Source organism: Chelonoidis abingdonii, chromosome 14 (genome assembly GCF_003597395.2).
Source record: "Chelonoidis abingdonii isolate Lonesome George chromosome 14, CheloAbing_2.0, whole genome shotgun sequence".
NCBI lineage: Eukaryota > Metazoa > Chordata > Testudines > Testudinidae > Chelonoidis > Chelonoidis abingdonii.
Window position 1 is genome coordinate 6,471,609 of NC_133782.1, and position 27,554 is coordinate 6,499,162.

Consider the following 27,554-nt stretch of genomic DNA (forward strand, 5'->3'; position numbering starts at 1 on the left):
GCTGCACTCTGGGATGCCGCCCGGAGGCCAATAACATCGATTTCCGTCCACATGAACCCTAATCCGAGTTATCACTATCGAATTTAGCGCTACTCCTCTCGTTTGGGAGGAGTTCCGAAATTGATTTAAGGAGCCGTTAAAGTCGATATTAATGACAACATCGTGTGAACGGATACAGCGTTAAATCGGTATATCGGCCATTAAACCGATTTAAAGTCGCAGTGTAGACCTGGCCTGATACTCACCAATCAGTTCCTGCAGGGACCAAAGGGGGCACCATTACACAGCAGCTCAGCACAAGGGTGCCCTGATGCCTGCGAAGCTCACCCTAAGCTGCCTGTTGGAGGCGCTGCTACACCCAATGCAGGTGTCCTAACCACTCCCGCTCTCAAGATGACCCTAGTAAGAGCCACTGTCTTCTGCTTTTGGGGAGTGCTATCTTTCTGATGAGAACTAAAGCTGGAGTTCCTCACACTTTTGGTCATTAAGGACCAAGCAACCAACAAAGTCAGGAGTTTAGTCCCAGGTGCAGTTGCCTGCCTGATCTGCACAAACAAATCCCCAATCTGTATGTGCAGTTACAGTAAGTGTCTGCCCAGTGAGGTACGCACATTGTTACGTGTCCACCTGGCCTTCTACAAAATATAGCCCATAGGAGCCCATCGCCTTTTCCATAAAAATAAGAGTGTTAACACCATAAGCAATTGTGCCCTAAAGACACAGAACTACATTCTTTTTACCTCAAGGAAGCCCACTGCAGTTTCACCATCATCTTTAGTCCACGCTCTGAAGTGTTGCATACTGTGGAAGGCACTGCTAAGCAGCTGTTAAGCTCCACTCCAGAGCTAGCTGCATTTTAGGGGTGAGTAACATGATCCCTAGATATACACCTCCGCCCCCAACACACACACACGCTTAATTAGCTATCAGATGAAACATACTATACAACTTATTGTGCAGTCCTTGGATACAATGAATATGCATACACCAGCGCAGAGTCGTTTCATCTAAGTTTCCTCTCCAGACGATTTAGCATATCTGAAATTTTCCATTTCAGAGGATTAGTAACCAAATCAACTCATTAGAAATACAGAAGAGACAGAGGAGCCCATGGGTAAAACCAGATGTCTTATTTTGCAGCTCACTGTGAGGGGAGGGGGGGGGAAGAGGGGGAAATCAATCTAAGATATGCAACTTCAGCTACGAGAATAGCATAGCTGAAGTCAACGCATCTTAGATCAAATTAAAATTACTTACTTCTTGTCCTCGCAGTGCTGGATTGACGGCCACGGCTTCTGCCTCTCGCACTGCTGGAGTTCGCTCTCCCATTGACTGCTGATCGGCGATTGATTTATCGCGTCTACACTACATGTGATAAATCGATCCCTAATAGATCGATCGCTACCCGCCAATCCGGCGGGTAGTGTAGACGTACCCTTGGTATTTAATTATTTCCATGCTCCCAACTAGTACATGCAATGGCACTTGCCTGATGCCAGAAAGGATTGTTCATTACTGTTGTTGCAGCCGGGTGGGTCCCAGGCTACTAGACACAAGATAGGTGAGATAAGTCCAATAAACGATGACTTCTGTTGGTGAAAGAGACAGAAGTTGGTCCAATAAAAGATACCTCATCCTCATAAGAACGGCCGTACTGGGTCAGAGCAAAGGTCCATCCAGCCCAGTATCCTGTCTACCGACAATAGCCAATGCCAGGTGTCCCAGAGGGAGTGAACCTAACAGGTAATGATCAAGTGATCTCTCTCCTGCCATCCATCACTCCCCTCTGACAAACAGAGGCTAGGAACACCATTCCTTACCCATCCTGGCTAATAGCCATTAATGGACTTACCCTCCATGTGTGTCTCATTTTTCCACTGATATTTGTTCAAATCAGCAAAAACTTAGGGATTCTACTAATTCTACAGCTAATATTGGCTGTAAAACTGATTTTAGGGACTGTGTTTCCAACAAGTGTGTAAGAGAGAGAGTCTGCCCCTGTTCAGGTTTATACTTTGCTACATATCTACAAGCCCGCTGGGGCCAGTTGCAAGTTAGTTCACTGCTTTCTGCATTGAAGTGCAAAACAAACATAAGATGGAGGGTAGTACACATCAGAGGGCAAAATCCTCAGCAAGGTTGGAGGACTGCTCCCTGCAGCTGAGGGGTGCAAAGGTGGCTGTGTGTTCCAACACCGGGGCCACTCCACTTAAGAACAGCCCTTGCCCGAGGGAACGCTCCTCGGGCCAGCTAAGCCAGATTTCAGACAGCTTTGCACTGGGAAAGTGTTCTAAAAGTGCCCTAATGCTCTAGAGAATTTGGTCCACCCTTTGTTTCTGTCTTGGGAGCCTATAGAGACAGAACAGCAAATGTATCAAATGCTAGGGAGTGTTATTACATAGTGCTGGCAGACAATGAACATGTTATTCAACAACTTCTCATTAACCAGTTACAAATCTAAGACTGAAACGTTCACATCCTTGATCGTTCTACCTTTCATTCCAGAAAATACAATAGATATGGGACCCTGCTGAGGTCAATGGTGCAACATCGGTATGACCAGAGGAAACTAGCTCACAATATATTGTTTTTTCCAAATTAGCAACCCTGAGCATGTAAGTATCATGAACCAAGCCTCTTGAACTCATAAGAACAATTTACAAAAAAGATAGATTTGTAGGGAGAGGGGGCTTTTATTTGCTTTCTGGGTTTTGAGTCTTTAGGGGACATGTTTTCAAGTGTTTTCCTCCAGAAACATTAGGGCTAGAAATTTACTTATTTTTTCAAATGAAAGTTGAGATTATCTCATCACATGACTCCAGAAGCTGGAGTTTGAAACAAAGCAAATATTACGAGACTTGTGATAAGAATCATGAGTGTGCAACTGAAAATCAACAAACTTGTGTAAGAGAAACCATCTAAGAGCTATGTCTTCTTCGTTTCCCTTTTCCTCACCATTCTTGGTGGGTGTGGGGAGAGGAGGAGAGGGGGGAAGGTTATTCCAAGCCTTCTCCCTCCCTCCCTCCAACAGTCCTCAGGTTAAAAAAACCCCTAATCAAGGCTGCAGTGTCATGTCAGTCTAAATGGATCTGGTTCCCTACGGAGACACTCCAGAGTGACAGGAAGTGCTCCTACCCCTATCATGTCACTATCAGAATTAGCTGTCACACCCCTAACGGGATTTCAATACCACTTTGCTCTGTGCTCTTATCACCTCCTTTTAAGTCATGCTTAGTGAGCTATGCCAAGGAAACACATTGCATTCGCTACTGCTATTCCAGCAAAAACAGAAAGGGTGTGGATGAGAAAAGCAATGTGGAAACTAGCATAACAAGGTTACCTTTTATTTTAAAAATGTCCATATTTGCCTGTCTGAGGATCCTGGAATAAAGGTTGTTGTACAATGGTTTTACATTGCAGATTTGTGTATTTTCTAGCAATTTTAAAATATTTGTTTAGTAGGAAATGGGAACTGCCCCTTTTAAAAAAAGGGGCAGGGTACTTGATAAGCAAATACACGTATTTGTTTTATGAATCCTGCCTGTAAGTCCAGAGCAGGGAAGACGGAGCCTGTAGAAAGCTGCTTAAGAAAGGTCAGAACTCAAGGGATAATAAAGTTCTCTAAGAAAGCGAAGTCTGCTCCTTAAGCGTGTAACACTAGAGAGTGAATGTGGTGCTTATGAAAAGTGACTTGGCTTGACCCAGGCATAAGGGGGACAGATGATAGAGAGATCACTGAGCGAAGACAGATGAAAGGCCCCTCACCCACAGGCCTGAGCATGCTATCTCTGCAGCACACTCCACTCCTACTCCCCTAATGAGAAAGATAAAAAACCCACTGCTCCCGCAGAGCACCATATAACCCCTGGGCAGTTTCTCCCATCCCTCTTTGGAAATATACAATCTCCCTGTGGCGCGTATGGTGCAGATTAGTTATACTGCTTCTACAGGAAAGGGGCTAACTGCAGAAGAGGAAGATTGCCCCATCTATGATTATTATGAAACGCTGCATATGCAGAGATAGACAATCATGGCATGGATGGAAGGATGGGGAGAAAACCACAGGCTCCTCCTTGAGTATTATATATTGTGTGTATTACAGTCGTGCCTGGCAGCCCAAGACCAGGGCTCTGTTATGCCAGGCACCGTACAAGGGCACAGACGGTCACTGCTCAGAAAAGCTGACAAACTAAATAGGCAGGCCAAAGGATTGCAGGGGAGAGAGACCCAGAGAGGTCAAGAGATTTGTCCAAGGTGTCTCAGCTGGTGAATCGCAGAGTCAGGAAAACAATTCAAGGCTCCTGATTCCCAGTCCTGTGCCCTATCTAATAGCTTACTCTGCTTCTCAATCACTGGAATATTTCATAAACACACAGTAACTGATTCTGGAACTCCGGGGGATGGAAGGCCTCAGACTTTAGATGCATAATGAATAATCCCTCAGCTTCTGTACTCGACCCCCACTCTTCCACAGTGCAGTGAGAATGCACTAATTATGTTATAATTAACATTGCACTTAACTTGCCAGAACTGCTCCTTCTGCTGTGTTCTGCGTGATCCTAGCCAGACCTACTTTAAAACATTTGCTCTGTGAGCAATTGCTGGAGCACACATGAACAGAGCCTCTGATTAACGGCATTGGGTGTTGCTAAGAAACAATACAAGCCCTAGGAACTCACCCTCCTCTCTTTCTGACCCCCACTACCTTCCCATTACAAAGAAAAGAGTTTGTGTTAGTTTAAAGACTGAGGACCAGGTTGACAAGATGAAGGTTAACTCTACTCGATGGAATCAGACTAAACCCAGCACTTAAAACTGGCTTCCTCCAGTAAGATACAGCAGCTCAGCCAGAGGAGTGGAAGTCCCAAAAATCACAGGCATGGCCACTCACTGTCTCTGCTACAGAAGCAACAACATCACAAAGTCCAAGCATAACGTTAAGGTAAAAGTCAGACGCAGAGAGGGGCAAGGAAGAGAGGGTGTGGCGGGAAGATGGGGGAGCAAGGATATGAACAAGGCTGCTAGCATGGTGTCTAATTTCTAGTTTCTACAGACTTTAAACTGGGAGTGAGTGAGTGAGTGTGTTTAATTGCAACAGGTAGTAAAATAACCCCCTCTGGCGGCCATGAAGAAAACTGGAACTGCTGTTGATCATGCTTAAGGACCTCACCTTGTCATTATCCTAGAGTAGGAGCTCCCAAGTTTTATTTACAGGTTTATAGAGTGCTCAACACAGCAGGGCCTCTTCATTTCAACCTCTAGGTGCTACTACAGTACAAACAACAGGGTCTGCAGTGTGATGAAAGCAAAGGTAGTCAGACTACAGTTAGATGAATGTACAACGCAGTTTTTACTTTCAAGATTCTTCATCCTCTTTCAAGTCATTTTCGTACTCCCTTGTTCATGGAGGATGTTCGTTTGCACTGTCACTGGTATCATGGATTGCAATGTGGTGGTTGTAGCTTTATCTATGCTGGGTTTTTTGCCAAAAAAAGTTCCTCCTTTTATAGTCAGTTCTTCCCCAGCAGTGGTAGCACTGGTTAGTTACAGTGCTAGAGTAGACAAGGCCTCATGTAACCAACTGTATTTTAACCACCATGTTATCTAGATCTGCCATAAGCAGAGCTGGACAATGATGCACATATGAGATATCACAGACAAGTTATGAATAATATGGTATCTTAATACTCTATGTGCACTAGCCTAACTCTGCTCCTGCTGACACCACTGGTCAAACTCATATTGACTTCAACAGGAGCACAATTAGGTTAACGATGAGTGCTTATGAAAATCACCCAGGACTAGAACTGTGAGTTCGATCCAGTTTGTTACACATTTGTAGTATTGGTGTGATGACTAATTGCTAATGTCAATAAAAATGTGTATTGTAAAGATACACATTAGTTTCAAGTAGCAGCCACTCACTTTAGAACTATCGGAGTTTTTATATGCAGTCACAAATGCTGGAAGGTTTCTAGGAGAATGAAGACCTGATTCTGAGCCTGATCTTAACCAGGACTTCCTTGGTCCAGGTACAACTGAGACAGACAGACAGAGGGACATAAATTGCAGGTTTGAACATGTCTTTAAAACATCTGACCTTCAGGATATAGGGCAGTAAAGTGAAAACCTGATGGAGAATTACAAACATTAGCCATTAACACTTGAAATCAGAAGTGGGCAGAATACATTTCACAAAGACAAACCTAAGCCATTCTGTATTTCTTGGCAGAAGGTGACTTATCGTGCGATACAACAGCCTCAGAACCTCTTATGCTCGGCAGAGCTTGAAGGGAAAGACAAAGGCAGATTTACAAACTGTGGAAGGCTGATAGCATTGTGTTTGCTCGCCTGAGCAGGGAATAGGAAGCTCAGTGAGATCCAGCACAACCTCACTCCGTAATCACCAGTCTGGGAGAATAAGTCCATCACTTACCAATAGCTCACCACACTTCAAGTCTCCAAATGGAGTCTAGCACAGGCACTCTTTGATTTTCACTTCATGCACACTGGTTTTTCAGTTAGTTTATGCGCCAGCCCGCTCTGGCATGGTCTTAGTGAAATTCAGAGCCCAGAGGGGAGGATCCCAAAAAAAATACAAGGTGCATTTTTCTTAGACTCCATATCAGCAAACTGCTTAGAAGAGAATGTTTCCTTTCCCATGGCTCTGATGTCTTGATGAGGTACCGGTACCACTATGCTGAGATGGCCCATTAGACACCGGACAGGTGGCACCACATCATATAAGCAAGTATCTCTGGAGCTCCTTGCAAGTTACCTCTTTTAAAGGTTTGAAAGCATCAATGATAATTGTAGCTAAGCTTTGAATTTTACTCTCTCCAAACAGAAACTGATCAGACCCCCATTTATTTGCTCCTCTGGATTTTTAACAAGTCCTCTCATTATGGCTACATCCCAGCAGACTTGCTTCAAAGACAAGCCCAGTTAATCCTGTCTAGATTCTTACACTGCCCTAAGCACTCTGGTATCTGTGTACTACTTAGCCTGTGCAGTTTGGGAAAAGCAATGGAGGCCAGCCAGCTCATGGATCACTAGCAAGCACCTCTCAGAGGCCAAGGCTCATTTTAATAAAGTGTCATTAATGCAGTTATAGCATGTGAGCAAAGAACCCCAAATGTACAGTCAATGGCTTCTGACATTATCTCAGATTGCAGTCACACTATCCCAGGCAATCTACCATTTATTCAGCATGCCCAACTGCCTAACGTCAAAAGCCTCAGAATACACAAACAGTAGATTCTTTTGAAATCCTTAAAATCAAATGGGTGGTGAACCACTAGGTGGTGCTATTCAATCCACCTCTGTTGTGAATGGTGCTCCCTGCTCAGCTCTTACTGTGTGTAAGCTCCTTCGACATTCCAAATACATGGTGCAATCTGTTAAGCCTTTCCATGGTGCTTTTGTATGCTGCTGAGTGGTTGGTCTTCAAAGCTGATGGTCAAATAGATTCCCTACTCACTTTACTCAAAGGAATCCTAGCTAAGGCATTGTCTACACTAATGTAATTTGGTAGGCAACTGTGTAGCAGTACTCAAGTGGCAACAGGAGACAAACCTTAAATCAAATGGCCTGAGTCAAATGGACCCAGTGCACAGGTGATACTTAGTCTAGCACAAGTTCAATTACCAAGTTCACTTCCCTCATGTAGACACAGCCCTCTAGGTCAATAAAACTATGTGTGTGAACAAGGCAAGAAGGATTCAGTCCTGACTATCAAAAAGAGGTAACAGTTAAAGATCTGCAAATTTTTAGGGGTCAGTCTCAGACCATTTATGAACTCTCTTGAAGAGGCAAGCTTCACAATGTATAAAATCAAACCCAGTTCAGATATTCATCGCATCCATGATTCTCTGAAATCTTGCATTAACCAAATAGCAGATTTCATAGAAGTGAACGTTCTATGTTATTTCTATGGCAAATGTTCATGCGGCCTGGTTAGTGAGATCACTGAACACATAAATCTGTGCTTAACTCACTGTTCATTTCTACTTAATAGCTCACTTTTAAATAAAGGACTGAGACCACAGGTGAAATGTTCTCCAAAACTGGTCCTAAAACAAATAAACTTTAAAAAGGAAGATTTAGTGTTGGAGGTCTTATCAAATTTATGGTTAAACATGAATCTTTATATGATAGCTTCTCCCCTCCCCCTTAACATCCCCCCCCCCCCCCCCAATTTCCTCCCTCCTTTACCACCATCTTTAAACCCAGCCACTGCCCAGGTGAGCTCATGTCACAGTCACTAACCTTCAGTCAAGAATGTGTGTGATCCCAACACCACAAGGACATAAATGACACCACTTAGCTGCCCCAGGATTCCATGTGAGGGGATGAGGTATGCCACTATGTTGTTCCTTCGCACCAGCCCCTTTCCATATTGATACCATAGTAAAAGATAGGATAGCATCCTAAGAAGGATGCTATCCTATCTTTAGATTACCCCCACAGTTTGAGTAACAATCCACTTCACTTTGTTAGCAAGACCACCTCTATTAAACAACCTATTTTGTATATCCCTTAAGTGATCATTTAAATCAGGTTTCACTGTACTGAAGACAAAAAGAGGTCCACACAGAGGGGATGGTATTTCCTAGGCTTTTAAAATTAAGTGTAGTCAATCTCCTGAAGGGACACCACTCTATTCCATTACTTTTTGCTTTATTGTAATGCTCTTGTAAAAGAGGACACTGCAGCTCAAGTCCAGTACCACTCCATAGAACATATTGTTCACTGAAATTGCCATTCCCATTAATGTCACATAACACAAGGAAAATTAAAGATACAGTACCCCCCCCATTTACCAAACTTCTGCTGGCACAAAAATGGCTCCAGAAGAGGTCATTGTAGGCCATTACAATCCAACACTCTAGTAATGGGCATTAGATTCCACTTCTTTACTTCTATTTCAGCTCTAGATTGCACAAACCCTCCTTGGGCAGGGATTTTAAAATTAGGTCACTTACAAAGGCAACAGGGATACTGACATACTTTTGTTGATTGCTATTTTGACCTCAAGAAGGGGCACTGCATCTTTAAATCTTATTTCCTGAATCAGAATACAAAGGAGGTTTCACTCATACTTGTTAAATTATTGCACAGATTATTACACTGAAATACATTATTTACCTGTGGAATGTTACAATGTTTGGAGCGAGGAAAAAGCAGCAGCATTATCATATGGATCAAGAATTAAGGAGAGCTGGCCAAAGATTTCTTGAAATTTAGTAACCAGTGACAGGCTTCAAGACAAAATGAAAGCAACATTTCAAAATCCTAAATGCTAGAAGCAAAAGATCCAGTTTCTGGTTTGGGAACACTCAAGAATTAAGATGTTTTGCTCCTTTGCAAACAGCACTGAGTTTGAATGCCCTAGAAGTTCTGTGCTGTAAATATGCCATTGATGAGATCCATCAGTTTAAATGAAATGGAGACTGAAACACTAGAAAGGCTAACCTGGGAGATGCACTATCAAATAGAAAACTTCCCCAATCACCATTTCCCTAGTGTCCATCTCCCCTTCATTTAAAAAAAAAAAAAAAATTCATGCTTGTGAAAGGTCCAAGACAGAGTTCTGAAAACAGAAGTCCTGCTTATCCACAAAATAGGCACAGCATACTGCAGCACTACAGGCCTGCATACCTGGGAATGTGTCTCAAACTCAGAGCTGGGCTACATCTATGCAGCTGAGGCGCCACCATTCAGTTACCAGTACGTCTCAAGAATACAACAGTGCCAGCTGTGAGGGTGTTTTTTAGGATAAGAAAACATTTCCACTGAGAACTGGGCTTTGATACTGCCCTCCCCTGACTGAACAGCTTTCAAATGACTGCTAATAAACTAAAACCAAAGAGAACAAAGATTGGCCAAAGGAAATGCCCTAGTTTCATCCTCCTCTCACCACTACTCAAAGACATGCTACACCATCTGGATTTTGATGGGCAAAAAAATTCATTTTTGATTCAGTGGTGCTAAAATGAATGGGAAATGCATGCACTTGGATTGAGCAACAGGTCCAGTTTTACTGTTCCATCCATATCTTCCATCACAATGCTACTTTTTAACCACCCTACAATATCACTCTGGAAGCGTAAGGGTACGTTAAGACTCCCCACAACAGTGCAAAGGAGGAAGCTATTCCTTCACTGTCTCCTGGACTGGAAGAACACCACTGTTACGAAGTTCTACTCAGTCAGGGCTCTGTTCAAGTATAGACCTAAAATCTATGTTGAGCCAATCTTAGCTGCAAGTGTGATGTAAACAATTCCCTATTAGGCAAACACAAAAGTAGGGAGAATAGGGACAACAGTATATGCACATCAAATTATTTTCAGATAGATCGCTCAACCTATTACAGAAAGCTATTTCAGGAAGCTGGTGAAAAGAGACAGTAATAAAATAGAACACAGGAAGCTGAATCAGCTTGACATCATTTTAGACAAACAACTTCAGAAGTCAGGCAACCCAGCTAATCAGGTGCATTTTGCTGTCACGACTACGGCAACACTTCACAAAAGATAATTGCTAGTCAAGGACTGGGCAATACCACTTCACATACAAATTACATAGCATGGCCTTCAAAGTACATGCGTTAGTTTCAAACTGGGCAGTAGACAAGTGAAAGGAAGAGCAAGTAACAGAAGTGTATGCATAAAATACAAGAATTGTTACATGTTTAACATGCAGTCAAGCCATGACAACAAGATCTCTGAAACAGAAGAGAAGAAATTCCAGTAAAACCACTCATATGGATTCTGGCTGTAAATGTTCTTGAAAATGGTGCCACTACCACAAGAAGCATTGGCATCTTAGATCTTGCCATGCTGCTGCCATTTTAAAAAGGGTCATTCAGCAACTAGGATTCTTTAGTGTGACACACAAAGCCTTGCATTATTCTGGCACAAGCAAACTCTGGATAATTACTAGCATTGCGTGAAGTACTCTGGTTAGGTGTGGGTCTCATCATATCACCAAAAGGTTACTGAAAGGGTACTAAATCAAGAGAAAACCATTGAGATAAGGGATGGGGGAGCAGCATGGAAGAGGGTATAAAACAGATCAGAAAAATATTCAGCTGATAATCAGAAAGACTATAGTGATAGAAACACAACAAACAATCCTGCAAGATCAAAATTTCTCCATAATATAAACACAGAGGTTACTACTTAGACTATAAATCAAGAAACCATTAATACGTTTGGGTAATTCATGATTCTTTTTTTCTGGCTGCTAAAGACAGTTAATTTATGGCCAATATCCACTGGTTAAATTTGAACCTTCTCCATGGTGAATGACAGAAACTGAGCAATAGCTGAGACAGAAAACTTATCAAACGATCAGCATCAGCTATCATTTGGTCAGCCTGTCAATACAAAGATATTCTTACTCTCAAAAGGTTCACAAATATCCACGGTACAGAATTCCACACTAATATCTGACGTATTATCCAATGGCACCATGATTTGAAGTTTTCAAGTGACTTCTAACTACAATATTCACTTATATTGTATATTTATGACATTACACCACAGTAACAATAAAAAAATAGATCTACATTCCATTCACAGCAGACACTTAACATAAGACACCTTCGTTAAAGGAAATATCTGAATTCCTCTATTTTAGTTTTCCACATTCAAGAAGGTAAAAAAATAATCAAAGCTCAGACCTGGCTAAAGTCTCTTTGAATTTTTTTTTTTTTTTTTTTTAAAGGTATTAGGGAAATTGTGGAGGAAAACGTGGTTTAAACAATTATAGAATTGTTTCTATTTGACAAAGTGAAGAGAAGATTAATCAATCTGCTGAATTTAAGTTTCACTGTTAAATCCAGAGTTCTATTCATCTATAGATCAAAATTAGCTCATCTCTATCTTTAACAATTTTTATTTTCCCTCTCTTCTCCAATTTTGTTTTTCTGTTGCTAGATTTTCCCAAAGTTTCATTGCTGTTGTGCTCAACACATGCTGAAAAAGATCAAGCAGAAGAGGAGAAAGGTTTCATTTTAACAAAAAACATAGCAGGTGAAATTAGGTATCGGGAAGGAAGAAAGCTAAAGAGAGGAAGACACTTCTTAATAGTTAAAAGGGAACAAATACTATCACGCTGCATGATACACCTGCAGAAAATCTGCACTGTGTACATCCCTAAATCAAAGGGCAAGAAGCGGTGCCATTCTGAACACTCCTATATGGTCAGCTTGACAAAATGGTGAGTTACATACTAATCATCATCTAGCTCTAGGTTTGTGTTTTGTTTTTCCACTTCATCTAGGAATTCTCTCTAAGGAAAAAAAAGTTTTAAAAAAGTTCTCAAACCTTGCCAAGTTTAAAAATACAGCTTCAATAAAAAGTGTCTTAACGGCTATTTTTAACTGCCAGATTTAATGCAGTGCCAGCAGTAGAGAGAGGCATTTAAACTGGTACTTATTCAGCTGCAGTTCACACGCTCAATTGCTGGCTATCTGTTGAAGACATAGCCCCTCCTTTCCCTGCATCACCCCACCCCAGATGTTCTCTAGAACTTCATTAGAAGTTAGGAATACTGGGGGAGCAATCCTAAGAAACTACACATGCAATATTGTGCCATGAAAACATGCTTGCACTGATTTGCTCCTCTGAGTTCTCATTTTAAGAAGTTGCATACTCAGCTCCAATAGCGCTATGGTGAGGAGAATATATCTATTACTATCCCTTACGATGGGAGAGCCATATCTTCATATGGTCATGATGAGACTGAGATACTATTTGTTCTTCTAAACTGGAACAGAAGAAAGGAGAATGAAGGGGAAGCACAAGGTAACAGGTCGACAAGAACCACCAGGTTAATCCAGTTGTGTGTGAAACTTCTCTCATCAGAGAGCATGGACTCCTTCCTTCGCCATGCGAAGCAGGGTTACAGAGGCCTACCAGTTCTGGTTATCCCACCCATCATCAGCTGCTGAAGACACTTTTGTCATTTTCTTGGGGGATTTTTTGGTCTTGCTCTTCCCTCCAGCATTTTCCCAGTTGGTCTCCCAGTTTTCCCAGCTGTCGCTGTTACTGTTCTTGTTGTTGGAGGCCGTCCCCGAACCCCAGACGTCCCAGCTATCTGAGCTCCTCTTCTCTGTGGAATTGTCCACGTAGGTCCAACTGTCACTGCTTGGGGATTTATGAGCCTTGGGTGGGTCTGAGTTGCCAAAGGTTTCCCAGAAGCTTTGATCTGCAGCATTGTTCTGGTAGCCCTCTCCTCCGCTGTTCTGATAGCTGTCTCCCTCAGGCGGTCTTTAAAGCAAAAAGAACAGAGGTGGGGAAAATATCAACTTTTGTAGCACTCATCTCACATTACTGAATTAATAAATCTGCTTAAGCTAAACCTTCACCCCCAGCTCCTACTAAGCTTGTCTGTCATCAGCTTATAAATTAGGTATTTCTGCAGGGAAAAAATGGTATTTCTACATTTAATTTTACAGCTGAGACATTAATCAACAAGAATAGACAAAACAAAAGTGCCAGTACCCTTTGCTCAAAGCAATTTGGAGATGACAAAGATGAGCAAGGCAGAGGAACTTGAATGAATATATTTAAAATGGAGTCTGCCTTGGGTTTTAGTTTCCAGATTTTGCTGGTTTGGGTAATCACTTTGAAAATATAAGAGATGATGTATTCCATCTGAATTGGCATGAATTAAAAAAAAGTTACATTCAGAGCTATTTTGGTCTCAATGCAATAGCCAGGGCTGATGACCAGCTAAATTAAATTAAGTCTTATTTGTGTGCCCTGTATTACCTGTTTATTATGTGAAATGGTATTTATTGCTTTTGAAAACTAGTGAAGATTTGATGAAAGAAAAATATGTTTCTTCCTACTAAAATTAAAGACACTAGTATTGCTGAGGAAAAAAGTTTTCCCTGCTACTTTTATATTATAGGGAAAACACGGGGTATATCTTGACATACTTTATGAATCCATGTATTTTAGAGAGAAGAACAAAACAAAACAAAAAAAGATAGTACCTTTCAGAAAGATCATCTGATTTGCTGGAAAAGAAAGTGGTGACATCCCGCCATCCTTTACTGCCAACCCCCTGAACCTGGAAAAAAAGAACAAGGTTACTTCACACTTAATGAATTACCACATATTTGGACTGAGCTCACACATTTGTTCTAATAAAGACTGCCACTTAAAATCCATAATGCACCACCACAGAATACACCCTTGTGCATATGAAGACATATTTAAAGCAGCCTCACAAAGTTCGACTCACCCACTCGGGAGGCCAGTATGGCAATTAAAATAGGCTCTCTTTTGTCATCATCATAGCAAGTCATTGTTATGTCTAGGCTATTAAGCTTTCATTATGATTTTGCAAGGTGCCTGAAAGAAACACATTGACTGGACAGTGCTTAACAAGTGAGCAATTAACAAAAAAATTGGACAGACAACCAGGGCTTATTTTTTTCCACCTGACTGTTGGTAGTGACAACTTTTGACTTTTACCTTCAAATTTTCTGATGAAAATGTTGGCATTGCTCAGAGCAGGAAGGGTCACCTGATTCTCCACTGTGATGGATTTTGTGACGTAACTGTGAAAATCACAATCACCACCAGTTCAGAATGGTAATATTTTCCATCCACTTTGCACTAGTGTGAATGGCAGCATAAAGTACTGGGCGACAGACTCAGACCCTGTGTGTTTAGCCCCAGACTCCAACTCGGTATGTCCACTTTTGTGCATAAATGGTGTGCCCCCAGAAAAGTGGTGAAGCACCAGTTCTGCATGCATCTCTAGCCATTCTGGTCATTAGTTGGGGAGCTGGCCAGACACTCACCAATCTGTTTCACTGTAGATTTTGTAAATCAGCAAGAATAAAAGTCAGGGAGTTGATGGAAATTTAGTAACATATATTAACAAACAGGTATAAGAAACTAGGTACATGGCTAGAGCTACATAAAGATCTTCATAAGCGAGAAAATACTGGAACAGACCTAACTTGATATCTTTAGATTATGAAGCCCTGTCTAGAACTTTTAAACAGTATTCTATTTCATAATGGTTTAACAAGGCTTGTGTCCATGCTAAGCAAGTTTTAAACCAAATATAGCTATAGAACAGTGCCTGCATGCTAAGTAATTCTGAATGTGATTCATCAAATTACCACAAACTAGGAGCCACATTCTGATCTCAATTACCCTGATGTAAATCCAGAGTTAATCCAAAACCAGCAATGATTAACTAAGTTCCGGATCTGCTGCAGGGTCTGACTTTATTCACACAGCAACAGTGTAAATATACTTAAGCGGTTTCACCAACGGTTTCCAAAAGCAATTTCATTTTAGTGCTCACATGGACAGGCCAAAAGTTAATTTCTTGAATGTCACTGTTGGAGGAATTCCAAAACACATTTTCCTTCTGTCATGCTGAGATCATAAGCACAACCCATGAAATGGCATCAATAATGAGCACTACTCTGAGATCCAAATACACCAGTTGGAGCTCTATGTATGATGGGGCAAATTGCCAGGCTTTGAGCAAAATGGACAAGACATTAATCCACTTTTTTGTTGAAGCATTCCATCATTCCCATCCTTTCAAACAGGAAAAACTCCTGGCACTATGACTTCCAATACTGACTTTAACTGCCCACAACAGTTAAGACATCAAAAGCACTAGGCAACGCTGTGCAAATTACTGAAACAGCATGTTATAAAATGTTGCAAGTGTCCTGAAACAAGCAGTAGTAGGGAGCACTTACCACATTACCAAGCAATGTCAGCATAATGGAAAAAAGGTACACACGTTAATAAGTGTACATATTGTATTTAAGCTGTCTCCATATTCTTTAGCACACATTTACTATGAAGCATTTGAGTCACTGATTCTATTACACATCTACATTTCACTGTCAGTGTAAGCATCATTCAGATGCTACTAAGATCTGGTTAGTGTACCTGTAACTATTTACACTCACAACCTGTCTGTGTATCAAGCTATTTTATTATGTCAATGGTATAAGCAATCTTGTGTTTAAAATATCCCTTTCTCAGATTACTTGTATTGAGTCCAGATAAATAGCAAAAGGCAGAAACTAACACATCTTAGGGATTTTGTTTTATAAGACACTTATCACTTGTGTTTGTGTGACCTGTGCATATGAAAGAATATGGAGACTGGCTTAGTATTTGGCCTCCTAATGGGTAGGCAGGCCCCTTCGTACCTTGGTGGCCAAATGAGATACCCCCATGGAGAACTCATCAAGTATTTTTCCCTCTTTCACCTAGATGAATCAAAATGTGCATAGTTAGTGATGAAACAAAATGGTGTCTACAGCTTAAAACAGGACAGCTTGTGATAACAGCTAAGGACAAAAGTTAGAAACAAGCTAAAACATATTTGACTCAATAGACAACGAGGTTAAGAAAATATATGAAGTCTGCTGCTACTAATGGGCTGATCTTCAGTTCTTTACAGTTAGTGGGACTCTTTCCATTGACTTATTTGGGCTTTGGATTGGCACTATTACAGGAAATTTGAGAACTGGGGGAAGAGTGGGGTGGGAAAAACACCCCACACAGATAAAAAACAACCAAAAACTTACTGCATGGCCATTTATAAAGAATATGTTACTGCATAAAATGGTATTCTGGAGAGACTGAAAACAAGGCACCTATAAGAATGGGTTCCAAGAAGATGTTTTTAGCATTTACACAAGTCTACTGGAAACCTTACAAAAGCCTTAATATCCTTGCCTCCTGGTCATTTGGAGCACACTGGAATTTAGTTTCTCAGCTAGCGTAAAACCATCATCCCAATACTAAAGTGTATAAGTGACCTAATATAGTTACACATGGGCCAGACTGTCACTGCTTGCTGTCAATTATGTAGAAGATCTAGAATATCTAGAAGATAATTTTATTTAGAATAAACTAACAAAGCATTGCCCAAGGGCAGTTTGCCATTATTTACCTTAGCTAGTGTGCAACGTCCTTCACTACAGTAGTCTTCCAAGATATGGAAGTGAGCGACAGGAAAAGCACCCTAAGAAAATGTACTGTTTGCAATATACTTTGTATTATAAATTACCCTATTTGAATCTATACAGAATTTACCATCTCTACCAAAACGAAAATCTTGATAAGGGGATTCATTTCTGTAAAAAGATTCTATTCTGGAAATGATTCAGGATCACAGAGAGTGGAAAACTCCATATAAAAAAAAAAAAAAGACAAATGTAATGAGTATGTGATACAAGAGGACTGATTTACTTGGGTGATAGGCTTATTTTTTTCCCAAATCTGACATGAATCTAGTGCTGGTACTATGTTCCCCATGAAACAAAAAATAATGTATTTATCTCAACAGTAAAAATAAGTATGTTTAGGAAAAGATTTATAGGTAAGTAGATCACCACATTCTCATACATGAAGGCCTAATTATACAAATTTTGGTGTATTTATCTCAACAGTAAAAATATGTATGTTTAGGAAAAGATTTATAGGTAAGTAGATCACCACATTCTCATACATGAAGGCCTAATTATACAAATTTTGGGACTGATCTAAAAAGCTGTAGATATATAGGCTAATTTAAATGCACATCACCTGGGAAAAAAGTATAAAAAACTGTGTTACACATTAACAGAGAAGACATATTTGACACATTATGGTAAAATTAGCCAGCACCACTCACTCAGAATGGCTGCTTGGCTTTCTTTGCCAGCTGGATTACCTGGAAAGCACACATAGCATTCATCCATGTATCTAAAGCTAAAGTGTAAATATCTATACATGTGAGGAGACGGGCTTTTCCTCCAGCTTTTGATCCTTTAAAACTGTATTCTAAATTCCAGTAAACAATATAGCAATAATTTCAGAAGTAACACTAACAGTTACTCTTTTCCTTGTAAAATGACTGAATAGGATAAAGGTTGAGTATATTCTGTTTTATGAATACAGATAATCCTTGAGATTAACTGATTAAAACAAGGAGCTAAAAAAAAAAATAAAAAAAATCAAGAACATCATATTTCTTTTAAAATCTGTCTGCAATCAGTTAGAAACCACATTACTGACCAGAATATATGAACCCTTATGTAGCTGCGGATGCTCTGATATGCCTTCAAGATTCTTATTTGAAAGGGAACGGTACCAGCAGTCAGAAGCGTGACTACTATGAAATTAAACACTCACTAAGGTAATATTACTTATCAAAATATTTGCTTATCACTGACCTCTCTAGCCAATTAAGAGGTGCCATGAGGGACTCTGAATGGAGCCCCAGCCATTCTTCCATCCCATGAAGGAAGAGGGCTGTAACAGGGCATCTCATGGGACAGAGAACCAGCAAGAGAAAATGAGGATCTCAGGATTGATTCGGACATGAAGCCCATCAAAACAAGGACAATTTTGCCACTTGAACATTTCTTTGGTAATATTAATGTTGAATTATTTAGCATTTTCCCTCTGCTACTGGGTCAGGATATGTAAAATAACTGAACATGCTGTCAAATACCTAACTACTTGTGGCAGTAAAAAACAAAATGACTTCCTAGGTAATACAAAAATACTCTGTAAGTAAATTTACTCATTTCCAAAGTTACCTTTTCCTGTGCAGGTTTGAGAACATTTTCATTTAAACTCTGACCTAACTCTGATGCCTATTTAAAAGCAAAACAAAAAGTAAAGTCAGTTATATTTTCCTTCATAAAATACTGCCAACATTCACCGCCAAGAAACTAGCCTGCAGGAGACTCAAAGAACATAGGACAGAAAAGCCTTAAGCTTTGCCTCATACAAGCAACATAGTGAGCTAAAAGCACACACAATGCAACACTACAGAGAAAGTGCTACAAGAAAAAGAAAACACAGATAAAAGGCAATAAAGGCTGTTGAAAGTTCCCACAGCCCAAGAAAGGTCTGTCCTTGAACTGGCACAACCTTTCAACCAGCAACAGCCCAGAAGGCAGGCCTCTTGCTAAGCCATGAGCTTTAGCAAATATTTTGAAAAGCTCTGAGAACTGTACCCTTCTTTACATGTTCTTGTTAAATGGGATTAATCAGCAGACACAAGGCTTTTCATATTAATTCTTTCATAATAAAATACTCTCCCTGTGACACAGGCAATGTCATCTATTAATAACCAATTCCCTGTTTCTAGGCAATACACCATGTCATACCCATGTGAAAGGATGATTAAACTATTTTATAGCTTAAGCTTCTCTCTCCGCTGAGATGTGCAGACATGCTAGGAGGAAAACTGTAATTATATCTAGGATAGATGCATAAGGCTGCTGTACTTTAGAGATGATGTTTACAGCATACAAATCCATACTGTAAGAGTGAGGAAGTCACAAATGATTTTGGCAGGACAATATTAAAAGGATAGAGTCACTTGGAGTTTCATAACTTAAAATTATTCCTTTTCTCACAGTCCATAATAAAACAATCTTTAACCAGCCATTGGGTGACAAGTACACTACACTGATTAGTTCTTGAAGAGCTGCTTATGTGCTAAGCTGCTGCCGTTCATTCTCTTTATAAACAAGTATTTGCAAAAAACCCAAAACACAAAAATCCCCACAGAATTTGAATCAGCCTATTTTATGCCTATTAACTCAGACATTGTCCAATTTGTCATTAGAAAAGTATAATTAACTACAGTTAGTGATCAAAGAATATCAAATATGATTTTTCAGGGGGTAATGGATCACTGCAGATATCAGGGAGGACCCTTTTGTACAGTAACAGGGCTGCACAATTTTGCAGATGATTAGAGAAAGGGGCAGTGGGTGACACGGTTTTGTCTTCTTTTAAAAGACTGGATATTGGCCACTGTGAAAGACAGGAAATCAAACTTGATAGACCTATGGTGTCATCCAGTACAACAAACACTATATTCCTTCTGTGGGGCTCTCTTACTAAATTCTGGCTTCAAATGGCACTTCAGCTATTCAGTATATACATTATTCTTGAATTCCACATGCAGAAGGAAAAACTGACATGACTAACGTTTGCAAGTAGCATAGCTCACAGTACAGAATGTTCTCTAACATACCAGAAAGCAGAACTGGCTCTTTTTTACTAATTTAACCTATTTTAAATAGGCTTGAATAGACATTACAGAATGATGCACACAACACTATTAAAAAATGACTGACTTAAAAAGAGGAAATAAAAATACAGCACAATAGCAAACACACATATTCAGCACGAACAGTGACAAAAAGCGCCCATGCACGTGAATATACGTGAGTGCTTTACCGGCTCTGGCTGCTGCTTGTAGCCCCAAAACTTTACCCAGACAGCACAAGAGAAAGAGAGCAAGGAAGGTAGAAGAAGCAGCTTTTAGCAAAAAAACTGAAGCACTTTTCAGGCAAATTAAGTAGCATGATCCTTTTCCCATTCCAGGCTCTACTGACAAGAGAAATAATGAGCAGAAGTCTGTTTAATGTCCAGTAGCTAAACTTAATTACAAAATACATGGCCGCCACAGTTCAGCGTAAGCCAGATTCTAAATGTGTGCTATAAAGCAACAGATCAGGTTGTTAATTAACAAATTTGAGCTATCATTAATATGGCTGAAGAAGAACATTCTACATTTAGTTCTCTATATTATAAAAAGATGCACACCCACTAAATGTAACAGTATATAAAGAATAGGTTTCAAAATGGAAAATTATATGTAGAGGAAGACTTCCATAACACTAAATTTTTCTCATTCAAGCCAAGCAATAAATATCTTATGGCTTTTAGCTAGGGTTCAAGTTGAAATACTTCTGAGTGACGTTTCCCTTGTTAATCCTTCAAAAAACACACAACGTTAGCCTCTAATGTGAGATAGTGACATACTAGCACCTCTAACTCCCTGCTGACCATCAAGCCTTCCCATGATTTCCCAACCCTGTTTTGAACAATGTCCCATGTAGCTCAGGCTAATGAGGTACACACATGAATCACAGTTCAAGAGCAAGACTCTTTCATGTACTATAGATAATCCCCTTCCAAACCAAAACATAACATTTAGATTTTGGCACTTAATCATATTCCTTGGGAAATTCAAGGAGTAAAGCCAGATTTTTGCTTTCCGGCTTGGGATTTTCAATAATGTTCTACATAAACAGACTATGTTTATGTCAGAGCTGTAGGCAATTTAGGTCTGACTGTCCTCGCTTTAATCTCAGTATAAAAACGAAATGTGTACATTTGAAATTGTTGCCTGTTTAAACACAATCATCTTAATTCAACAATATTATTCAATGTGCTATTTTCAATTCATGCAACGGAATGAGCACGTGCATTCTATTAAAACATCTACTTACAGATGACACAAAAATTAGAAGCATATATTTTAAGGAGAAACCATCCTTAAGTTTCTCAAAAACACAATCATAACAATACTGTATGGCATCAAATCATTCATTCATTCAATCTGTTTAATTTCAGTAGCAAATAACTACATCTATTATTTATGCGTACTATAAAAAAGTCACAATCCTTGTGGGAGTAAAATCTAATATGTAGTTTTTAAGAGACAATATCCTAATGTATAATTATACAGATGCAAATAGGCAGCACTGAGGATATGAAACCATGGTTTCATAAGGACCAGATCCAAGACATCTTGTACTACTGATAAAGAGAATTGGTAGGGATTCCTAATAAGCCCGATTACTGTAAATGACACAGAGCTACTTGTTTTAATCACCTTTTGAGTTGCTTGAGATCCAAATTTGGTAGCCTGTAAAATGGAAAATAAAATTGTTTGTTTAGATCAATTTGATTTTTTCTCCCTAACAAACAGACATAGTGAGTGAAATCCTGATCCCAGCTGAAACCAATGGGAAATGGACTTCAATGGCGTCCAGGATTTCACGCTCGATTTCTTAGAACATGGTTAGCTTTAAAGAAAGTACACTTCTTCCATCCTTCTATGAAGGTATCAACTGTCTACAGAAGCAAACAAAAACTGGATTTTTTTTTAAAAAAGAAGCATTTTCACAAAAAAAACTCTCCTCATTTTTTATTTTAAAATGTTGAAATATTGACTAGCTCTAATAGTAAGTGCATAGCTACTTATATAATCCCCCAGACATATATATAAAACCATTTGCCGAAAGGGGGCATAAAGACAGGGGAAACATCGTAGCCTAGTATTGCCAGAAACTCCACTCTGACAACTCAGAATTCTAGACACTTCACCAGCATCTTTCCCTGATGTGCTAAGTAAATCAGTCTGACTTTATAGCTCAGTGTAAATCTACTGAACTAAAAAACTGAAACACAAAGCAACTGACCAAATTGACAATGTACAGCTCAGTGTGAAATTTCTGCAGAAAACATTAACTTGACTTAGCACTAATCCACAGCATTGCCCCAGAAAACAAAACCCCTTTAAACAAAGAATGGTAGATAAATGTTAATTATCTTTCTCTTGATTTTTATGTGCAGTGCTCCAATTATTTACAGAAATGCCTCACCAAAGCTGTGTATGCATATCCAAAAGTAAATATGTGGAAAATACAGGAAGTAGGAACAATGTCCAAAATATGAAATTCTCATGAATCCATAGGAATGGGAAGTCTACAGATGAGAAAGGCACAAACTGTGGTGTGGGGTGGTTTGTCAAGAGTTGTCGGCACTAGATAGTAAATTACATTTAATTCTGTGGTGGGATGTCCGAAAGTTTGGATGTATAAGGCTTTGGCAGCTTGATTCTAGAGGCTCTTAGTCAGGCACCTACCGCCCGCAGCTATTTCCTCTTCAGTGGCCAACTTAATGTGGCTGAAAGCTGAGAAACTCTGCTGGAAGACGGAGATCCCATGAGATGGCGGGGAGAGGGTGAGGACGGGTTTTAGGCCCTTTCATCTTGTAGTGTTGGGAAAGGGGGGACAAGGTTGGAACATGTTTATAAGGTGGTGGTTACATGGCTGGTATTTGATATGGTATGGGACAACAAGGACTCCTACCCTTTGATTCAGGCTGTTAAGTGCAAGGTCAAAGGGATCACAGCTCATGATTTAATCATTACCATTAGTGAAAATTATGCACACCAAAGAAGGCAGAGACTCCCACAGATGGATCAAATGCCTTAAGATATTTTTAGCTCTCAACCACTGGTCTGTCAGTCCTCAAACTCTAATAACTCTTCTTTGTTCTACTTCATTCTATCTGCTTTAAGTTTCAGAATGTAATACTCCAATACTAATATATAAAAATAAAAGGTATACTGCTCATCACCATAATTCTGAAAGACGCACAAAATACAAGCCCGTCACTGCAAAAAAAAGTTACAGTAGAATATAGCTTTTTAGATTCTGTTCAAAAGAGCAGCACGCAAACATCTGGGAAAGGTATACTAGAGCTCAAAAGAGAACGAAATGGAACATAAGCACACTTGCGAACATGATTATGCCTCCATAATGTTCCCTTTCATTGTAAATGTAGATGCAGTAACAAGTGTAGTTTTTAGAAACTGAACTAAAAAAAACTGCAGCTTCTTATGTACTGTGCATATAAATCTGCATATAAAACCTGTACCAAAGACCATGCACAGCTTTGCTTATACTTAGTATATAAACATTTCCATTTTTTTAAATGATACACATAGACGTCGGGGGTTCAGCTTACAATATGGAGCATTTATTTCAAGATAAATCCCTGTCAAGAGGCCAAATCAAGCTAACAGAATCCTTATACCACGGCAACAATAAGACTGAAATAGCTTCTTGTTTACTTACACCCTCTTTAGCTGCTGAGGCAAACTTGCTCGCTCCAGTTGTAAAACTGCTCCATCCCTTTAAAAAAAAAAAAAAAAAGAGAAGGAGGAGGAAGCTTAATTTAACATGTAATAGTGAAACAAAGTCAATATATTCTGTGGCACATCCTGTCCTGTAGCCGAAAGAGATACCTACTAATTGAGACAGATTTCCTTGTGGCGAAGTTCCACTGAACTGTAAAAAATACACCACGGTGAATTTCCCTTGTTTTCTTGTGCATTCCTATACTACAAATCCTAATTATTATGACTGCAACATGAACAATCCTGAACATGGGTTAGTCTAATGGAGAAAAACTTCAAAGCTTTTGTTTCTCTCTAAATGCAAACATTTTCACAATGATAGCAAGAGAAGACAATGTTGTAGAGCCTAAATAAATACAGGACACATCAAGACTAGTTTGTGTTTTGAGAGAGTTAAGATCTGTGGGAAAGGACAAGGGGCAGAGTGAAACTTAGGTATAAGCCTGGAAGAAGCTGAAAAGGGAGCCAAGAGCCAGTGGATTCAAACATAAAACAAAACAAAAAGGATTAAGGAGCTCATAAGCAGCAGACGCAGATCCATTATTGATGGGTTTCTTGTTTGTAAGAAAGCCTAAAACAACTTCGGGTTGTTTTTTTGGCCTTATAAATATCAGGAATATAAAGCCCTGTTTTGCCTGTTATTTTCCTGGAGACCTCCATCAAGTTCAGGAAACTCAATCAGTAGTTTTCTCAGCCCTTAGTAATAGAGTGTGCTATAATAAAGATTTTTTTCTCAGTTTTTTTTGTCAGGCATTTAATAAGGAGCTACCAAGAAAAAGGAAACAGTTTTAAAAATTCTCATTAAAACTTTCTTCCTCTCTCAATTGTTCAGTTTGCAGTTCCTTGATAGTTGTGATATAATAGTATTAGTTACCCAGTCACGCAGAATCTTTCAATAAAAACAAGATGACAAAATCTGAATTTCTAATGTAAAACAAAAACAAAAAGCTTTGGCATACTTTTCAGGACTTCTTTATACACATTGTAAAGAAACAAAGAAGGGACACTGACTTTTTTTTTTTCCTTTTGCAGGTCACCTGCAAGTAAATCTGTTAAGCTATGGAGCTGCACTACTTCAGTACGGTTTAACAGCAGCTGTATGGATCAGATACAACCCTATAACTGCCCCATATAGTTGGTATGTCACTTCTGAAGCATGGATATTCCAGTGGTACATGGATACTTGTGAGCATCTCTGCAGAAAAGCTGAAAATAATAGCAGAAAGGTCAGGGTGCTTTGCTCATCATGCTTTCCACTGAGTTTAGCTAATCCTTAAAAGAAGGTGGAGGCGCTATACTCAACAGTTCCTTTAAGACTCTAGTGAGATCCCTTCATTAGTAGTCTCATCTTGCTTTGTTTCATGCTGATAAATGGAATGACAGTGATGATGCTGATGTGCAAGTGGCAAGATGATATTTCTTGTAATTCTGATGTTAAAAGTAGGCTCACAGGACAACAGACAACCTAAACTGATCTCAGCCTAATCAGCATCAACTACACAACAAATTAGCCATCTGATGAGTAACAAGGGGGGGGGGGGGAGCCTTACGTGTGTGTATTTGATTTTTTTAGGTTTATTCCTCTCATATATTATAAAGAAAATTGTTTTCCTCAATCAGATGAAAATTCATGCAAATGAAAAACTTCAACTACTTTGCAAAAGGTGTTTATGTTTAAGCTGCAGTTCATGTGTTTAGTCACAAGAGGGCATTTTAGTCACTAGTTTCAATCAGATCATATTTGAATAATGTCTGACAAAGATTTAGATCAGTGGCTCTCAACCTTTCCAGACTACTGTACGCCTTTCAGGAATCTGATTTGTCTTGCGTACCCCCAAGTTTCACCTCACTTAAAAATTCCTTACTTACAAAATCAGACATAAAAATACAGAAGTGCCACAGCACACTATTATTGAAAAATTCCTGATTTTCTCATTTTTACCACATAATTATAAATCAATTGGAATATAAATAGTGTACTGACATTTCAGTATATAGTACATATAGCAGTATAAACAAGTCACTGTCTGTATAAAATTTTAGTTTGTACTGACTTCACTAGTGCTTTTTACGTAGCTTGTTGTAAAACTAGGCAAATATCTACATGCATTGATGTATCCCCTGGAAGACCTCTATGTACCCCCAGGTGTATGCGAACCCCTGGTTGAGAACCACTGATTTAGATGATATGGCAGTATTTTACTATAAAAAAACCTGAGAAGTATGTAAGACAGGTGCTTGTGAATTGTGCCATTTATAGAATTTGCTACTTGTAGTTGCCCATTCCTTGCCAATAGTTGAGTGGTCAGTTCTTTTAGTGTTAAGAAGTGCATGTTTGGAATCCTGTTAGGACTGCCTCCACCTGTCTTTTTACCAGCATTTTAGGCTTAATGTGTTGGCGGAGTCAGGACTTTTGATCAGATTGCTTTGAGAAGACAGAAATATACTGTTCCTCAGATGCACATGCATTGCGTATTTCCCAGTTACAGCTATTAATTTTCTCTCTATTCATATTTAAATAATCTGGGCTACAAATACAGGAACATACTGCTAACAGTCACAGAAAGCTCAGAGAAAGAATCTCCTTACCGAGTATAGCGAAGACATGGCAGTATTGAGGAAGTCGTCATCCTTTTTCGGAGGGTTGACTGTGTTCCCAAATCCCACATAGCGATTCTCTTGGCCACTAAATCATAACACCATCAGAAAACAATGGTAATTATTATGCATTTCATTAAAACTATCAGACCGAAAATATTATAAAATACAGCTGAATTTGTGTTTCGTTTTAAAGATTTTCATACACCTGGAAGTAAAGGACTGGTAGAATTTGCATCAGCAGTGCAGGTAAACTGTGTGCTTGACTCCCTCATACAGCTCTACTTTTGCAGCTTGTTTCTAACGTGTGAGAACATCACTGCACAATTATGTAAAGCTAGTGAATGTGCACTGTAGACAAGAAAACCTCCTTGCAGATTTTATCATCATCTCAGTAAATCTTCTCCTGTGGTGTAATAGATCAGTTAGTTACTTCAGAACTGTGGTCTCTTTTTGCATATCACTGCATTAACTGAAGAACCTAGTGGTAGCATTATTAAATACCTGAGTTTCACACGCTCTGCTCTAGGCAACTGAACCTGAAAGCTTCACAGACCAGGAGGCCACCAGGGTGATAAAGCTACTGTTTATATTTGACTCACAAGCCTCAGCTTTATTGCACATCAAACCTTTCCTTGATACACAGGAAAGAAATGGCCCTTTTTAATGCTTTTATACCCAATCTTTTGTCATGTATTATCACTTATTTTACACCCAGCGAAGATGTGACCAGAGTCTGGTATGGCCCAATGGATTAACAGAGCCACATGTAAACTGACAGGAAAATAATAAGCCCTAGTGTAGAGTATTCTGAAGGGCCATGACACACAGTGATTGATACAGAAGTGTCTAGTTCAATAAACATTACTTGCAAGTCAAATAACTTACCCTTGATAGGAGCTGAAATCATCGTTTAACCAGTCTTCAAACGCTTTGTCGGAAGAACCAGCCGCATTCTGGGATGGTCCAGCAGATCTACTCAAAGGAAGGATTTTTAGGAAGTTAAACTACATGAAGCATAAAGAAACAAATGACTTTGCTCATCACAGAAGCTTGTGCCGAAGACAGATCAGAATTTTACATCCATCAGACGAGAGCTTCTGAGTCTCTTAACTCACAGAGAAAGAAAGCTGTAAACAAGTCCACAAACAGTGGTGTTTAGACCA

The 27,554-nt window shown here is 39.5% G+C and overlaps 1 protein-coding gene across 5 annotated transcripts in view; it reads right to left on the reverse strand.

The window, feature by feature from the left end:
* Positions 1 to 8,662: 8,662 nt before the first annotated feature.
* Positions 8,663 to 27,554, reverse strand: part of ARFGAP1 (ARF GTPase activating protein 1) — a 31,545-nt gene continuing 12,653 nt past the window's right edge. For 3 of the 5 annotated variants that reach the window (XM_075072215.1, XM_075072217.1, XM_032766264.2), the window contains 9 exons: positions 27,277 to 27,363; positions 26,380 to 26,476; positions 23,729 to 23,785; positions 21,697 to 21,729; positions 20,253 to 20,282; positions 18,593 to 18,649; positions 16,211 to 16,270; positions 14,009 to 14,085; positions 8,663 to 13,277 (listed from right to left, as the gene is read on the reverse strand). In XM_075072215.1, the coding sequence (XP_074928316.1) occupies positions 12,920 to 13,277; positions 14,009 to 14,085; positions 16,211 to 16,270; positions 18,593 to 18,649; positions 20,253 to 20,282; positions 21,697 to 21,729; positions 23,729 to 23,785; positions 26,380 to 26,476; positions 27,277 to 27,363 (856 nt within the window). In that variant the 3' untranslated portion in view covers positions 8,663 to 12,919. The remainder of the gene's footprint in view (positions 13,278 to 14,008; positions 14,086 to 16,210; positions 16,271 to 18,592; positions 18,650 to 20,252; positions 20,283 to 21,696; positions 21,730 to 23,728; positions 23,786 to 26,379; positions 26,477 to 27,276; positions 27,364 to 27,554) is intronic. The other 2 variants (XM_075072218.1, XM_075072216.1) reach the window with 1 other exon arrangement.